Source organism: Phalacrocorax aristotelis, chromosome 2 (assembly GCF_949628215.1).
Source record: "Phalacrocorax aristotelis chromosome 2, bGulAri2.1, whole genome shotgun sequence".
NCBI lineage: Eukaryota > Metazoa > Chordata > Aves > Suliformes > Phalacrocoracidae > Phalacrocorax > Phalacrocorax aristotelis.
In genome coordinates this window covers 7,502,598-7,519,952 of record NC_134277.1, presented here as the reverse complement: position 1 = coordinate 7,519,952, position 17,355 = coordinate 7,502,598, and the positions used below count along the sequence as shown (strand labels likewise).

Here is a 17,355-nt window from a genome sequence, read left to right as displayed (position 1 = left end):
GTCTGTGCTAAAAGATAGAAATTCAGCACATTTTATCTCTTCATTTATTGTACAGCGGTTCGCTCATGTTGTATAGAGGACTGTCTAAACCCCTCAATTAACAATGTACATGGAAAAACTTAATCTCATGGTGACCAAAGAAAATATTAACTAGCTGCTTGGCAAAAAAAGTTGCCTTTTTTCCTCCATTTAGGATATTCCCTGAAGTTTCTGAAAGCTTGTTTATGTATCTGACTTTTGATACCTTGTGCCAAATACAGCTTCTGTAGCTGGATGGTGGTCACACGTGCTAGATCACTGCAGTTCAGCAAAGTCGGAGTGCTTCTGGGAAACCAGTACAGGCTTTCATTTCAGAACCAGGCTGATCCGGGGCTGTGCAGCAGGTTTCCTTCACAAGAACCTGCCACACAGAAAGGAGGGTAGTTTGGCTGAGGACTCAGAAAATAATCTTCTGTGGAACTTGGGGCAATATGCATCTGTTTGGAAGTACCCTTCGTTGCCTGATTGTGAGGTGGGGGATGACTTGTTGCATGGCCAAAGTCTTTGGTGTTGCATCATGGACACAACGTCATGGGGTCTACATCAAAAGGCAGAAGTTGTGGAATACCAGAAACCTCACAGCCCATGTTTACTCAAACTTTTTTCTTTTTGTAAAATAGTGGCTGCATGTGTACTGTTGATCAATCTGAAGCCTGAAATAGCTGCTGCATCGGTGCTTGAAGTGTGCCAGCTGCCAAGGGGATGGATGAGGAAATGCGCAACTTGATAGTCCTGAGGTAATCAGGGCCCTGCCTTCCAGCGGTGAGGCTTTTCAGGAGGGCTCAGAGACAAGTGCAGGTTCTCAGGATGATTTGCAATGGGAACTTCCAAGCCTTCGTGTATTCAGCACTAAGAAGCACGTGCTGCTCTTGTCTTTTCTGTAATAGCTGAAGAACTGAATTCATCAACATACGTTGTTTCCTTTCTCCTGTTACTGGCTCATCCAGTAAGAAATGTAAATTATTCCACTCCTCCAGGCCTTTCTCTGCTAATAAGATCTAAAGACCAGCCGTGTGCAATAGTGTTGCAGTTTTGATGAAGTATGTGGTCAAGCGTGATCAGTGAACTGCTTGTCCTTTGCTCTAGGGACATTTCACTTGGCTTCTCGGGATGGCACCTTCCAGCAGCTGGAGCCTAACGGAGGCTGGGGCAGCCTCATGTTTCCTTATACCGACTTAAGACCTGGCATGGGTTAGGTTCTTCACCATGAGAGCCCTAAAAGGGGGTGGAGGGCAATCTTGGAAACCCTGCGTTGTGTACAGAGGCAAGAAATCAGTATCTAGCAAACTGCTGCTTCCCTGGAATTGATGAATTTATATAGCCTTGCCTGGCAGCTGCCCTGATCCTTCGGAGGCGTTGCAATAAATGGTGCACAGAGTAAAAGGTAAGTCATGAGGAAGTAAGTCCTCTGGCCAAGGCTAGAAAGAAATTCATATACACTTAGTAGGGCCCAGCCTTACTCTTAAGGGGTGATCACTGGCAAAGGTGTCAGTGCAAAGATCCTTTACCTGTTGAGGAAATGAGCAAAATTTAACCACCGTTAAGTCAAGTTAAACTCCCGTTGACTTGTGCTGATCTAAAATGTACTGTTCTGGAAATCACTCCTGTCTTGCTCCTGTCCAACTCCCTGCTTTGCTGCGTGAGTACTGAGAAAGCTCTCAGTATCCTGAGCCCAAGAGACGGCGCTGCCCATCTCCCAGCCTCTACCATGCATGGAAATGCTGAGGACGAGGAAAGCGGTGGGGCTGGTGCAGCTCAGCAAATAGAGGATGGGCTGCGGGCAGAAAGTGGATGCATGATCCTTCTTTTCCCTGTTGTTGTTGTTCCTATGCATCGCAAAGTTTATCCCTGCCTGATTAACCCTACAGCAGGGAAGCCTTGGAGGCCCTGCTTTGGGTCTGTGGAGTCTTCTGCCTAATGCTTCTTCCCAGCTTCTGTCAAGGGCTGGTGAATGCACCCTGGAGAAGAAAAGAAGCTGGAAAAGTGTTTTTACTGCTCCCTTGTGTCTGCAGTAGCTGTATTGCAGTACCTGGGCCACGCAGCCTTATGTCATTACTCAACCAAGGGGAGAGGAGCGTGGGCTGAAAATGGGCTTTGCTGAGGAAGTCCCTGCCGTGCTGGAGGCAGAGGTGAAGACTTCAGGCTTCCCATTCTCTGGTTTCTTTGAACAGAGGAGTTGCCAAGAAGATGTCCTTGATCACTCCCAGGGTGCAAGTTTGGACAACTTTTGCAGTTACCCTTTTTTCTGGTACAGGTGAGCATAAAACACCACTTGGGTCTATCCCAGCTTGCAACAGTCTGCTTTGAAGTGCAAGATGAGCAGCAGCCCCGAAACGAGATGGGTAGCCTATGTCATGGTGTGTATTTTTGTGTTTTCACCTTCTTTTAAAATAAATGTGCAATTTTACACCGTTGTTGCTAAAGCATTTGTGCTGCTTCTGCATGCAGATGTCGCAGGCCGCTGTGCAGCGCGGTAAGAGTGCGGTGCAGGTGGTGACGATGCACCTGGGCTCGTTAGGCTTATCCTGCTAATGAGCACTGCTGTGCTGTAGCCTCTTAAGGAGAAATCAACAGGTTCCGATTAGTCCTTATGTAAACAGTACTGCTCATCCTCAGGGCGTTTTGCTAATAGTGACTAATCCCCACAACCTGATCTAATAAGGTCAAAATTACTCCCCTTTAACAGCTGGGGAGGGGGAGTGAGAACCTTTGCACAGATGCCTTCAACTCGTTACGGGCACAGTGGAAACATGGCTAAACTAGGTCTGGGTGATGGATGTCCTCAGCATCCAGATTTTTCTTGGGTGTCCTTAGGTTTCACCCCAAACCCCAGCCTTTCTGATGTTTTCCAAAATGAAATCCAAGCCCCATCTCAGTCAGATGCTTGCTGTATGATGAGCTGCACTAATACTGATCCTTGGACAGAATATTAGTGAAAACAAGCTTTTGCAGATTTTTTTTTTCAGCATCCATCTCTGTAATGCTGCTAACAGGTATTTGGCTAAACCTGACCAGGAGGTCCCAGCTCCAAGGGGAGGAGCTATTTTTCCTAGCGGGAACCTGGCCAGACCCGAACTGTCATTCTGTGACAGGGTTTGCTTGTCACAAAGAGGCTTTTTGGAGTCTGTACCCCACATGGGGCGACGCGAGGTGTTGGGTGGCACGGGATGGGTGGTGGGTCAGAGTGTGGGATGGCCACCCTTGGTACAGGTATTGCAGAGACTATGTGTTGGTGCATCCATGGTGAAGACAATGCATTGAAGCCAAAACCATTGCCTGGCAGCTGATTCCCATTTCCAGCAACAGGTGATGTATTCTGCCAGTGAGTGTGTGGGTTGGAAGAGCCTTTCTCTGCTTGAATGGTTTGCAGAGATGTTCTGCAGTTAGCGTAACCTGCCTCCCCAGGAGCCCTGGGAGGCAGCACGTGGCGTACCCAGGCACTGGGAATGGGTTCATCACCAGCAGAAATAAGTGCTTTGGCAAATGGCATGAGGTGGGCTAGGTCTAATGCAGCAACGTGGATTTACTATAGAAACTCTTCCTTGAGTCATAAGGGTGGTTTCTCACTCCGAGGGCTGCTGCTCTGAAGTGGCCCACAAGATGTGCTCATCCTTTTCAACAGCGAGCCAAAAAATTTTCCATGGGAGGGAGCTAAGACCCATGGTTGCTCCATGGGCTGGAAGTATCTCGACTGAGGTATGTGAAGAAATCTGTGAGCTTTTTAAAGCAAGATCACAACTGCAGAATGGCAGGGGTTGGAAGGGACCTCTGGAGATCATCTCGTCCAACCCCTCTGCTCCAGAGCAGGGGCACAGGACCGCGTCCAGGCGGGGTGTGAGTGTCTCCAGGGAAGGGACCCCACAGCCTCCCTGGGCAGCCTGTGCCGCTGCTCTGGCACCCGCACAGGGAAGGGGTTTGTCCTCATGTTCAGGTAGAACTTCCCATGTTCCAACTTGTGCCCGTTGCCCCTTGGCCTGTCGTTGGGCACCACTGAGAAGAGTCTGGCCCCATCCTCTTGACACCCACCCTTCAGATATTTATAGGTACTTATGAGATCCCTGCTCAGTCTTCTCTTCTCCAGGCTGAACAAACCCAGGTCTCTCAGCCTTTCCTCACAAGGGAGATGCTCCAGTCCCCTGATTATCTTGGTAGCTCTCTGCTGGACTCTCTCCAGTAGCTCCCTGTCTGTCTTGAACTGGGGAGCCCAGCACTGGACGCAGCACTCCAGATGTGGTCTCACTGGGGCAGAGTAGAGGGGGAGGAGAACCTCCCTCGCCCTGCTGGCCACACTCCTTTCCATGCACCCCGGGACACCGTTGGCCTCCTTGGCCCCAAGGGCCCGGTGCTGGCTCAGGGTCACCTCGCTGCCCCCCAGCACCCCCAGGGCCTTCTCAGCAGAGCCGCTTCCCAGTAGCTCAGCCCCCAGCTGTGCTGGTGCGGGGGGTTGTTCCTCCCCAGGGGCAGGACCTTGCACTTGCTCTTGTTGAATTTCATGAGGTTCCCCTCGGCCCAGCTCTCCAGCCTGTCCAGGCCTCGCTGGATGGCAGCACAGCCTTCTGGTGTATCAGCCGCTCCTCCCAGCTTGGTATCGTCACCGAACTTGCTGAGGGCACACTCTGTCCCTTCGTCCAGGTCACTGATGAATATGTTGAACAGGACTGAACCCAGCACAGACCCCTGGGGAACACCACTAGTGACGGGCCTCCAGCCAGACTCTGCCGCACTGACCACGACCCTCTGAGCTCTGTTGAGCCAGCTGGCATTTGATGGCATTGTGAAAGCCCTGAGATACAGGTGTTTCCTGTGCCGGGTCTTTCACTGCTTTGCAAATACTAAAAGCTCCTCCAGAAGCTGAAGCGTGGCCTTTTCAGAGAATGCGGTGCAACTCCTTGGCTGTTGCTCACTTAATTATTATTTGTGTGGGGTTGTACTGGCCGTGGTAGGTACCTCTGAGCAAAGTGCTAATCCTGCCTGGCCTCTGCTCAGAAATATTCCTGTTAGCATTAGCGAGGCCAATCCCAAAGATTCACCTCCAGGAGTCACGCCCTGCTCTCTTGAAATCTCTGTGTCAGAGAAGGGGCGAGTTTGGCATCTTCCTACTTTAACTCAGGTAGTTTGGCAGCATCCTTCTGCCAGCACCACCTAACACTGCAGATTATTGCGAGGCATGTTGCTGGGCCAGACACGTGCAATGGCCAGTGTCGTCTGAGCTGCATGGAAAATCACTCCCATAAATCCTATGTAACACCCCATGGAAGAGGTGGTGGCACCTCACGGATGTGTTTTGAAGACCACCCAGCCTGGGCTTATTTATGCTGACATGATCTTGCTCACAACCCATTGGCATGTAATGGAAATCACCTTGTAAGAGGACAAGAGTTGTGCCTAGATCCTGCGTGTAGGTGGGAGGCAGGGAGGAGACCGGGGTCATGGCCAGGAGCCACTGCATCTATCTAGGCAGGGTGGTTTGTATGGTTGAGTTCTGGTTTCTAGCATGGCTGGGTTTATCTGTGTGACTGGTCTTGGCACTGATGGTGTCCCATGGCATCGAGTCTTTCCCACCCTGGTCTTGTTGGGGAGGGAACTGCAGGATTATAATGGACTTGAAATCAACCATGGACATCTTGTGTGGCTGATGTGTTCAGGTTTTCTCACCCTCCTGGTTCTGGCCTGGACTCAGAGCAAATAGTCTCTGACAATCTCACTCCTCGGCCTCTTGGCAGCAAAGGCATTCAGGGATAGCACAACCTGAAGCCACCCCTGCGGACACCAAGCCCAATTTCTTACTCCCCCTAAACCAAGACACGCAAAAAAATCTCAGGCTTCTGGGTTTTGTCTGTTAAAGCCTAATGCTCAAACTTGTAAGTTCATGTCTCCAATGCTTCATGCTTTAAAGAGCCACAGCAGAGGAGGGCTGCCCATGATCCTCTTAGTTGGGGCACCAAGGTTGGATGCGATCCTGCACCTGGGCACGAGTGGGAGGCAAGGTCTGCTCCAGCATCGCGTGCTTGAAAGGCTGCTAGTGGCCACAGGCTCCTCAGGCTGCTCTTTTATCTTCTCCATGGGCATCCTTTTCAAGGTATGAAGGGTTTTTTTTCCCCAGGAATTAGGGTTTGCAGTTCTTCAATGATCTTGTTTTCCATTGTTTCCCTTTTTTCTAGAGAAGGGCCCTTTGTTGTTTCATATCTTTAACGTGGTTTCTCAAAGAAATGAGAATAAAGTTGTCACACCCTCCTTCCTTCTTTCCTAAAATAGCTTTTGAACCTGCTGGACAACTTCTAAAAAATCTAACAGCCAGGCACAAGCCTCAGATACTTCAAGTTCTTGCAGATTTAATTAAAGTTCGCACCTTAGAAGAAACAGGAAAATCCCTTCATGAGACAGAGCCGGAGGAAACCAGCTTTTGTGGTTCCAGAAAAAACTCCTCCTGTGGTAATATTTGCTTTACTGGGTACTTCAGGGCCAGTTTGTCGTGGATGCTGTGGTTCTTGCTCTCCATGCGCCAAACAGCTCACAGCCAACGCAAAGAGCGTGTGGACCATTACAGCCTCAGGGGCTGGGAGTGTTGGGCCCCAACGCCAATGATGGTGCCCCCTTGTCACCCTGGTGCTCCCAGCCGTGACTCGGAAGAGGGACACGTCTCATCCTTCCCTCCCAGGGCACCAAGTGCAAGGCCATGGCGAAGGGCTGGTTTTAGAGATGGCACTGATGCCCCTCTCTGCGGCTGCTGCTCTTCCAAGTGGGACTTTCCAGCACTTACTTTTCTCACACCACCTGGTGATGGATTTAGCACCTCGAAAATAACACCAGCATTTCAGTGAGGGTTTGGGTAGGGGTTTTTTATTAGATGAGGCTTTTCTTCATGATTTCCTGCCTCCCATCAGAACATACAAACGTAAAGAGTGTTTCTGTGATGCCGGGGCAGGTTTACCTGTGTCAGCTGAAGGATGCGTTTCTCCTCCAAACACAATGTGCCACCTCCCTCTTCCTCCTCCAGTGCATCCCAGTCAACGCATCATCTTCCAGCTCAGCCTACGTGTGTGCGCACACACGCTTATTAACTTTTACATCTTAATTGACAGGGCAGTGTACGTTTAAGCCTTAATAATGACGTCCTTTCTTCCCAAATGGTCTTTAATCTTGAAATGAAGCAGTGAACAAAGGCAGCAGAGCGGGGTTGCCAAGCGAGGCTGCTGGCACGCGCGCGGATGGGAGCGACCTGCCAAGAAATGAGTTTTTAGGGTTCGGATTCAAAGTGTGCACCTGATGGTCCAGGGAGCAGAGTGGCAGCGGCAGGGGGGAGACAATGGGGGCCGCATGGGTGATGAAGTGGAGGATTTGATGAGTGGGAGCTGGGTGTGAAGTCTCTTCCAGAGCTATTAAATGGCATAAAAGAAAAATTTCCTTTTAACGTGGTGCCCTGGTACGTCTCTGCGCACTGGTCCATGGGTCACCCCCGTGCGTTTGCCTGTACTTCTTCTTAGCCTGACTCATTAACATAACCTGATGGGCTTTATGGGCTGGGGCTTTCCCTTGCTGTTTGTCCTGAGAACAGGACAGTTAAAGTCTCTGGATGCTCTCGTGACACAAAAGAAGGGGATATGAAGCAGCTTTTCTTTGTGCTGGCATTTGAGAGGCCAGACTCTGAAGCCGTAATTGCAGCTATATGGGCAGTATTACTTTATGGTCAATGTATGGCTTAAAAATCCCTCTAATCCTGACTTAAATCTGTGTCTTGGTGCTTCAGTGCTGAAAGATTGGAACATCCATAAAAATGACGCTCAGGAATAACGTCAGTGGGTTTGCGAGACCAACCTTTGCGCTTCAGAGGGGATTAGGTCCTTGGCTTTCGGAGATGCCATTTAAAGAGGTTCAAAGGTTGAGAAAACAATGCTTTGATGGATGAAGTGCAATGTGTTTCTGGAAAGGAGTCTTCCCAGGACTCTTCCTTTTGGCTGCCACACTGCAATAGGCAAGAAGCAGCTGGGGAAAAACAGTAAAAAGTAGCAAAACTAACACAGAGAAACTACGCACCATGGTCAGAGCTGCTGCTGGTTCCTTATTTACTCCTTGTCTGTTCCAGGGGGAAAAAAAAAAAAAGAAAACAAAAAGGAAAAAAAAAGATAAAAAAGAAAAGAGGGGAAAAAAGAAAAAAAGGGGGGAAGGAAAAAAGGGAGGGGGAAAAGGAAAAAAAGGGGGAGGGGGAAGAGATAAAAAATAAAAATGTCCTTCAAAAAGGAGCAGTAAATGTGCACTGCTAATCAACCAAAGCCCTGCCAAGCAAATCTTTTGTCAGATCGTCTGCTCGAAATCAAAACCCTGGACTCAGCAGGCCCTGTTACCGCAGTTCTGCCTACGAAGCAGGAAAGCGTAAAGCCCCGGTTCCCGCTGCTTTGTTAAAAAGCCCTCGCGACACCCGCCCCGTCTCACCCCCCTCCGGCCGCTATATAGCGGGGTGTCCAACGTTCCTGTCCATCGCGGTTTTGGTTTGGCTCCCGCTTTTGGTCTTGAATAGCAGCCAGCAGAAAATGTCTCAATACTCAGGAAAAGTAAGTAACGACCCAACTGCTCCCCTTTCAGCCTGGGACTGGAGAGCCCGAGCACCCTCCGGGTTGAAGGACTAGGTTAGGATAATACCCCGGAGGATGCGATGAGTGACGATACCAGAAGTAAATTTGGTAGAAGGGCCGGGGAGGGTGCGGCAGAAGGAGCTGCATTTTGGGAGCAGAGTTTCCTGTTTAAACATTCCTGCTGGAAATATGCGTGAGTGAGCATGAGGTGGCGAGAAGTGTCGTAAATGCGGGATGCGCTGAGTTCCCAGAAAAACAAATATGGTTCTTAAGGAAAAAATGCCAGTGATGCTGTGCTCCTCTTGCTGGAAAGCAGCTTAAAAAAAACCCCAAACCACCCTAAAATGATGCATCTGCAAGTGGTTCCCATCTGCTCGAAACAGGGGTCCAGCCGTGCCCCTGCTGCTCACCACGGACCCGTTCTCCTCCCTCCCCCCAGATCATTTTCTACGAAGGCAAATGCTTCACAGGCAGAAAGCTGGAGGTCTGTGGCAGCTGCGGCAGCTTCCAGGACCGAGGTCTCCTCAACCGGGTCAACTCCATCTGTGTCCAGAGCGGGGCTTGGGTATGCTTTGATCACCCTGACTTCCGAGGGCAGCAGTACGTCCTGGAGCACGGCGAGTACCCCAACTTCTACCGCTGGAACAGCCGCAGCGACCACCTGGGCTCCTGCCGGCCCATCGGGATGGTGAGTGGATGCCGCTGGCGTTTCGCTCTCCCGGCTGGAGCATCGGTGGAACGGAGCTGTTGTCGGGCATTATTTTTTATTAGCTCCATCATTAAGTGTAATAAAAGTCTACACTTTTTAGAAATAATACATCCCATTGAGAAGTAAATGGTGTCCCAAGGAAGGTTTGTCACCCCTTGGAGCAGTCTGCGCCGGCCACAAAGCCGAGTTGTGGTTTCCCCGTGCCTGCTGGCCAGGAGAAGGCATGTCGCCTTCTTCCCACGGCACGAAATGCAGCAGCTTTAACGGGATGGGATTTGCCCGTGTTATTTCAGATGAGGTTTCAAGGTCCTGCCAGCGTCGCATGCTTTTTTTTTTTTTAATGTGAGTCGCTATGAAATACTCATGGAGGAATTAAGGATGGTTGTTGCCCCAAGGCAAGTTTGAGCCCCGGCAGCCTGGTCTCCCCATGTACCCAGAGCAGGAGCGGGCAGCCCCAGGGCTTTCCAAACGAGACCCGTGGGGCAGCTGGGCTGCTCCTAGCAAATTCTAGCTGAATTCTCTGCTGTTGCAAAAAAAAGCCCTGTAATCCTAAAGTAATTCCATTTTTTTCCCATACTAGATGGCCCTCCCCTTATGAAGCTTTTATAAAGCACCACCTGGAAGAAGGTTTAATTGGGAAGATTAAAAAGTAGCAAAGAAAAATTAATCTGGGTTAGGTCTTTCTATTCGACTTTCCTATCACTGATGACCCTGGGGCAATGACGAACCCACTTGGAGATGGTGGGGTTTCTTACCGGCCGGGAAGCTGCTTTTCAGCACAGCAACGTGTTTGGTTTGGGTCTGTAACGTCCTTCCCGAAGCAACTCCACGGTCCGTACATGCAGGGTTGCTCTGCCTTGGGCCCCGGAGCCCAGCCGGCACAAGGACAGGCTCCTCCCTCCCTGGCCCACGATTTTCCCTGTGAGATGCCAGCAAGGGCTTCGAGGCATTTTGCAGCACGGATTCCCGGAGGAATGTTTGCTCAGGCACAGTGTCTGCTCGGCTGCTGCCGGCAGCCACCTGCTGAGGGGTTTGGCATTGCGGCCCGCCCTTCTTGTGCTTTGACGTTGTTTATTTGAAAAATACATTCGGTATTCTTTGAGTTTAGCTTAAAAATATCCTTTCAGCTCGCTCTGTCCCACACACCTGTGCCGCAGGCTGCAGAAATCTCCCTGGAGGGATTTACGTTGTGTCGCCCTCAAGGACTCAGCAACAAAAAGTTTCCTTTTCTTTTCCCTTCCCTTCCTTGCTTTTCCTTGAAGAAAGGCACCTCATCTCCCATCAGGAACAGCAGCTATGCATGGAACTGGAGGCAATATAAATTAGTATAGGGGAATAGTCTACATAGGGTACCTTTTTTGCACTCCAGATATATATCTTTTTTTTGCTGTGTGAGTGCATGGAAAGCCGGGGCCGTAGCTGATGCTGTATTTAGGATGGGGCGGTGGGGGGGTTCTGCAGCCAGGCGAGGGACTACGTGTGCCTGAGCACAACACATTCCCCGAGTGATGTGTTTGCACGTGGATGGCAGCTGTAGGAAGGTGCAGCCGGGTGCAGAGACAAGCTTTTCTGGCTGCTTTTCTGGTTGGCGTGGTGGGGTGAGAGGTGGCACAAGTTTGTGCGTGCTCTGTGCGTGCTGGCATTGGTGGTGTTGGGCTGCTTTTCACCTTCCCCTTCCAAAGCACCCCTCTGTCTTCATCTTTGTCTTACAAAAGCTGGATAAATAATTTGCTGCATTTTTTGTTTTTGGTTGACTCGAATCTCTTTGTCCACAGCATGGCGAGCACTACAGGATCGAAATATTTGAGGGGAGCCATTTTAGCGGTCCCAGCCTGGAGCTGACAGAAGATTGCTCCTTCCTGCAGGGAAAAGGCTGGGACAAGACCAGCATCAACGCCCTCAAAGTGTACGGTGACGGCGCGTAAGTAACCACGCATGCCCCGGCATGCGGCCGCTGCGGTGCTCCCTGCCCCGCGCCCTTCGTACCCAGCACCGCGGGGGACTGAGGCAGCTGCAGAGACTCTCCCCACTGTGGAAGAGCCTGTTGATGCTGGCAGGGCTTGGAGAAAGCTTAAAAATGTGAGTTAAGCCTATAGTGTAAAGGTGAATTTTGGTGCCTGCCCATTGAGAGCTGCTTCAAAGGGGCGTGATTTTTGGAGGGTGGCGGCTAAGCACAAGCTACCAGAGCTCTGCGACACCTTTTTAAGGTGAATGAAACGAGAAGCCTAAAAAGAGCTTTTATTTTTTCTTTTCTTTCATTTCTTTAATTTCTTTCTTTCATTTCTCTGTTTTGTATTTCCAAACACCTCTTTAAAATCTGCGCAGAGGCTTTTGGGGGGGGCAGGTGGATGGCTGCAGGTGATGCAGGTCAGGGCTTTTGCTTTGCAAGTGGCTTCACAAAGGCTTGATGCAACACCAGAAACCTCCTCCTTGGACAGTAGAATGAGGCAGCGGAGTCTCAGCTTAAAATTAAATCCTGCCTCTGAAAGACAGGGGCAACTGTGGTGGCGATGCACAGCCACCCTAATGGGGGTTTGGGTCACACTTGGCGCCTTGTGAACCTGCTTTGCAGGTGCATTGCTGGCGCTCAGCCCCATCCTCCTGCCCCTGCAGATGCTCCTGAAACCCTCACAGGACGGCAGCTTTGCCTTTTTCTTGCCGTTGGGTGGCAATTTGCATTTTCTCAATGGTGTCGGTCCTTTTTATGTTCTTTTTTTTTTCTTGCATTTTCACTGCAAGTGTGCTGGGAGCCAGGGAATGCCATAAAATCCTCCCAGAGTCAGGCAGAGGGTGGCTGGAGCAAGGCACAGGGCAGAGAGGAGCCCCTGCAGAGGAGGGAGCACAGAAATGCTCTTCTCTGCCTGCCCTGAACTGGATATTGTGCATCTCACCTGCACCCGGTGTGGGATGCTGGACCCTTTCTGTCCAACACCAATTTTTTCCCAGAATAGGAATAAGGTTGTTGCTGCCCAAGCTCCTGACAGCGGGTCTCCTGCAGGACCCTTCCTGATTCAGCCGAGACCCCTCCTCTTCCAAAATAAAAGGCTTATGATCAGGCAGTGGCAGTTCGTTAAAACTAAGGAGCAGAGCTAGCAGCTCCTAATGGGAAGAAATGGCTGGTGCTCACTGGGGACTCCGTTAGTGCTGAGCATTTGAAGCAAAAGGCATTTGAGTACCAACACTATAAAGCCAAGAAAGCGAGCCTGTGAGTACTCTGGCAAGAGTTTAGGGACAGTTATTTACCACACGTGTCCCTGTAGCAGAGCCTGGAGCTTGAGAAATTGGGAAGCTGCCCAGAAACTTTCAAGCACTTAAAATTTTCAGATTGATTTTCCCCCTCCCCCCGCAAAATATATAAGGGGCGCAAAACTTGCTTTCCCTTGCATGGGAGCCTAGGCTGTTTATGTTACCATCACATGACTGCTCAAAGGCTTCGTGTAGCAATAAAAACAATAGAAAAAAATAAAATACTGAGAGGAGCACAGTGAGGAAACTCGCTGAGTTTTGTAGCATTATATTCAGACCCCGGGAAGACAGTTGTTACAAGCGTGTGGAAGGATCTGTGAAGGCCAATAAAAGGCAGGACAGTGCAGAGGGACCTGCTGGCCCCAGGCCGCAGGATGAGGGAGGGGAGGAGGAGGTACTGCAGCAGAGAGGTGAGACCAGGGAGGAGAAAGGGACCCTACAGCACCGCTTTTCTCCTTTGGATGGACCATATAAGCCCAGCGACTCCAGAGGTGCTGCAGGTGTCGCTGGTGCTGGGCTCAGCCAGCCAAAGCCCTCCCAGGACCCATCCTTGACCGTTTGAGGAACGGAGGAGATGGGGTCACTGGAGATGAGGGGAGTTGCAACACATGCCCAGCCCGAAAGCAGGTCTGGTTTACCCTGTGCACGCTGAAAGCAGGTGTAAAGCAGAGCCTTCCTGAGCTCCCTGCCCGCCGAAGTCTCGCTCTGTGATTGTTCCCCTTAATTCCCGCAACATGACATCTGTCGGCTACAGAAATATTTGCTTCCCCTTCAAAATCCGTGGATGGTGTCACGTGCTGTTAAAAAGCTGCTGCCCGCACTTGTGGGGGTGTCCGTGCCTGCGGGAAGTGATGATGGAGCAGGTGGAAACATGGGAATGGAGAGAAACTTCGGCATGGTGCGTGGTGGGGCTGAGGGTGCCCAGCACCTTCCCCGCTGCCCTTTTGGGGCTGGCGACTGCTACCCCACACAGCCAGAAAGGGTGATGACAAAGCTGTTAAAACCATGCTGGAAATGAGATTGCTATTTTGGAGCAGTTTTGAGATGTTACCGCCTCCTCGGAAGCTGTTGTGGTTTGCGTGGCAAGCGCTTTTGCCCATCCCACGGGCAGAGCCAGCTCTGGTATCACATATGGTATCATCTGGCTTTAGATGAAGACACGTGCTTCTTGCCCTCCTTTGTGCCTCAGCCACTTCACAGAGGACTGCTTAGAAATAACAACTTTACAAAGCTGAATTTGTTTTACAGTCCAGGAGCGAATACCCCAAAAAGGGCTTTTCTAAGCTACAGTGACGTAACTTGAAGGAACGAGACCAGCCATTTATTCTGCTGAAGCATTTATGAGCATTTGGTAGATGTTCTGCAGTCAGGCTGTGAAATATCAACCAGAACAGCTACCCAAACATCGCTGCTCAATAAACGTTACCTATTGCTCAGCAGAGGCGATAGCTGCTCAAGGCACTGCTCGAGTCCTACGTGGAGTGACCTCGAGCCCTACTGAAAGCATCCCGCTTGGTTCAGGCTGAAGGTGCAGCACTCCCTGCTAGGTTTTTTTCAGCACGAAAAGCCAGTGTTGGCTTACAGGGCTTGCACTGGTTCTATGCGAGTTTTATTCCCGTGTCCTCTGGGTTTATGTGCTAATGAAACACAGCACCAAGATGTTTGAAGGCTGCGTGCTCTGTGCCTGGATCAGCTCTCTCGTTCTGGGCTTGAGGACAGGATTGTCTTTTTTTTTTTAATACCTCCCTGGGCTCCCGACTGACTTGATTTCCTCTCTCGCTGATGGTCTCAGAGAATGCAAATTTTAGGCAATAAAGGAACAGCTAAGTAAGCCATACAAGTCTTCACTCATCACCTTGCACTGCCAATACACTTCACTCCCAGCATTCAGCTATTCCTTTTATTCCTTTTTTTTTTTTTTTTGCAGCCTTTCCCTAAGCAGAGGGACAAGCCAGTGGTTCTTATCACCACACCAGGCCACGCAGTCTGCTTCCATCTACTGCAAGGCCTGTCCCATTCCCTCCCCGTGACTGTGCAGACATATCAACCGCGTGTCTGGCAAGAAACGCAGAGGTCTTGGGACAGACAGTGGCTGTGAGGGCTGCTCTACCCCCTGCACTATTCCCCAGGGTCCACCTGTTGAAAAATACCCTAGGGCAAAGCAGAGCGGGAAGGACCACCATGTCCTGGTATGTGTTCACAGCAGCGCCCTGTGAACATGCCTGTCCTACCATCGTGCAGTATTTTCAATAATGTTGGGTATTCTCAGCAGGAGGGAGTGAATGGACAATGCAGAAAAGGGGATCTGGAGCTCTTTTCAGGAGTGCTTGAGGGAGGGATGGTGAACTGACGGAGAAAGAGGCCCAAAATTATGGAGAGGTGCATATAAACTGAAGGGGTGCGGTAGAAAAGGAAGCCATGAGTGCCTTATGAACAAGGCCAGGGTGTGTCTAGAGGAGGATAATTTTATAAATTGTTCTCAATTAAGCTGAAGAGCTAGGCACACTCTCTGACAGTGCACATCAGGCTATGTGATCAGGGAGCACATGGCTAATTCTACTTCAGATATAAACTGGCTGCAAAAAGTGCCAAGGAGTGAACTTGTGTGTTTGCAGGAAGGCTCAGGATCCAAATGGCTTGGCTGAACACATTGCAGCGATGCTGCAGAAAAGGATTGTGCGAGCACGGGCAGCAGGGTTTAGAAGGGCACCAGGCAGGGGTGTGCTCCATGTGCCTGTTCTATCAGTGCACAGGGAGATGGAAGAAGGAACGCACCGTGCTCCTACCTGGTGTCCTCTCAGGAACACAAAATAAATCCAAACATGTCAAGGAATCTGTTAGGTGGCTCCACTAAATACCCTAGCCTTTTGCCTTTTTTTTTTTTTTTAATAATGCCTGTGGGTGGCTGGTTTTGAAAACAACTTTTTTCCTAGGACTCCAGCTTTTTGCTCTGGGTCAAACTGATCTGAGTTCACCAGCTGTTGCCTGACCCTGGGGGCCCAGCAGTCTTTCACCCATCTAGCACTTAAAAGAGTTTTACCCTGGAAATCCCACTTACAGTAGGTCCCAGCCCAGATGTCACAGCTGAATTCCTGGCAAGAGACAAACCACAGAAACCAAATTATTTGGAAGATTACATTTGTGCTCTGTTGTCATTGCTGAGTGACTGGATGCGATAAGCAGCAGAGATCCTTATAAAACCCTTTAAAAAGTTGGGAAGAGAAAAACGAGGCAGAGATGAGCAGTTCAGCAATTATTGGGTGGAAACCTGACTGTAAAACCATCGGAGTGACGAAAAACCTTGGTTAAAAAGCATGGGAGATTTAAATAGAGGAAAGAGATGACACTTGTGACCACATTAAGATCAAGGCACAGTGTGTGCTAATGGGGTGAAGGGAGAGAAGAGCAGCAAATTTTGTCCCTCTTGACCATCAGGATTGCTCCTAACTTGAAGACCTTCAAACGGAGAAAGGCATGCTAAGGAAACATAGCCAGGCTAGGTGAAGAACTCAGGCATGCCAAAGTCACCAAGGTTGTTGAGTGTTGTATCTATTTGACTGTATTCCAAGGGAAAGTCATAGTTAGGTCTGGGTGTTGAGATAAAGTGAAGATATCCGAGCCAAGTCCTGCTCTCTGTTGGAAAGCATCAAAGAGAGACCATTAAGAATTACTAACAAAGAGAGAAGTTATTAAATATGGTTCCCATCATAGCTAATTAATCAGTTCAAAGAGGTACAACATATTTCAAGTATTGCACATTTTTCCTTAGAGTCCAAAAAAGGTTTATCCAGGGGCTGAGGAGACTCATGTCCTTCTTTAGCACTATGAGATGCTATTAAATTGTTTCTGTTACACACAGTGAAGCTCAGAGAGATCCATTCCTACAGCAATGTGAAGCCAGGAGCCCCTGGTCCCAGGCTTCATTGCTGGTGTAACCCAAAATAACTTATTCTAAAGGCAAGGTCCAACCTGGCTGTGGGTAATTGCCAGGCTACGCTGGAAATGGTGGGGGGAAGCACCAGCAGTTAACTCCACCAGGGGTATTTCTGTGCACAGGATGGGACCAGGGCTGCAGAGGGACCATTGGGCCCTGGTAGTTTGCAGTACTGCAGTGCCTAAATGCAACCACTCAATGTGGGCACGAGGCTGCTTCGCATGGCCACGTTGTTGGGACCCAAGTAACCCTCCCTTTCTGCTCAGGTGGGTGCTCTACGAGGAGCCCAACTACCGAGGCCGTATGTACGTGGTGGAGCGGGGCGAGTTCAGCAGCTTCAATGCATGGCAGGGGCGCAGTGCGAGCGTCCAGTCCATCAGAAGAGTCATCAACTACTACTAGCTGAGGCATTCATCCTACCAGCGATGGCTTGCTGAGACCAGGCATCACCCTTCTTCCCACTCACTGACCGTGGAATAAATTGTTAAACACCAGCTGTTGGCTCTAAGTACTTTTTTTTCCATCAGTTGCATGAGTTCAAGAGGGAATGGACTTGCAACCTTTCTAAGCTTGATTTAGGTGCTATGAAATTCTGTCCTGCAGTGATTTACAAGGAGGACCTGGTGGGGTGATGGGCCAGAACTGGTAGTGACAAGCAGACCCAGGAATGTGCTCCCCGGTGCAGTTGTGGTCTGACACGTGTTCACTCTGCCCCATCCAGGGCCACCACATGATGGACCCAGCTGACTCCTGATGCCTGGAGGGGGGTCACGTTGCTGCACACATGCATTATGAGCGCAGGCGCCCAGCCGTCAGAGGGTCTGCTCGTGCCATGTGAGGAGACATGTGAGGATCAT

General features: G+C 50.1%; 1 protein-coding gene across 1 annotated transcript; it reads left to right on the top strand.

Moving 5' to 3' along the window:
• Positions 1-8,952: 8,952 nt before the first annotated feature.
• CRYGN (crystallin gamma N) lies at positions 8,953-16,964 on the top strand (the record flags this gene model as incomplete). Its single annotated transcript, XM_075086263.1, has 3 exons — positions 8,953-9,297; positions 11,094-11,239; positions 16,765-16,964. Coding segments are annotated over 3 exons (627 nt in total), but the record flags the coding sequence as incomplete, so codon positions are not given.
• Between the last annotated feature and the right edge of the window lie 391 nt (positions 16,965-17,355).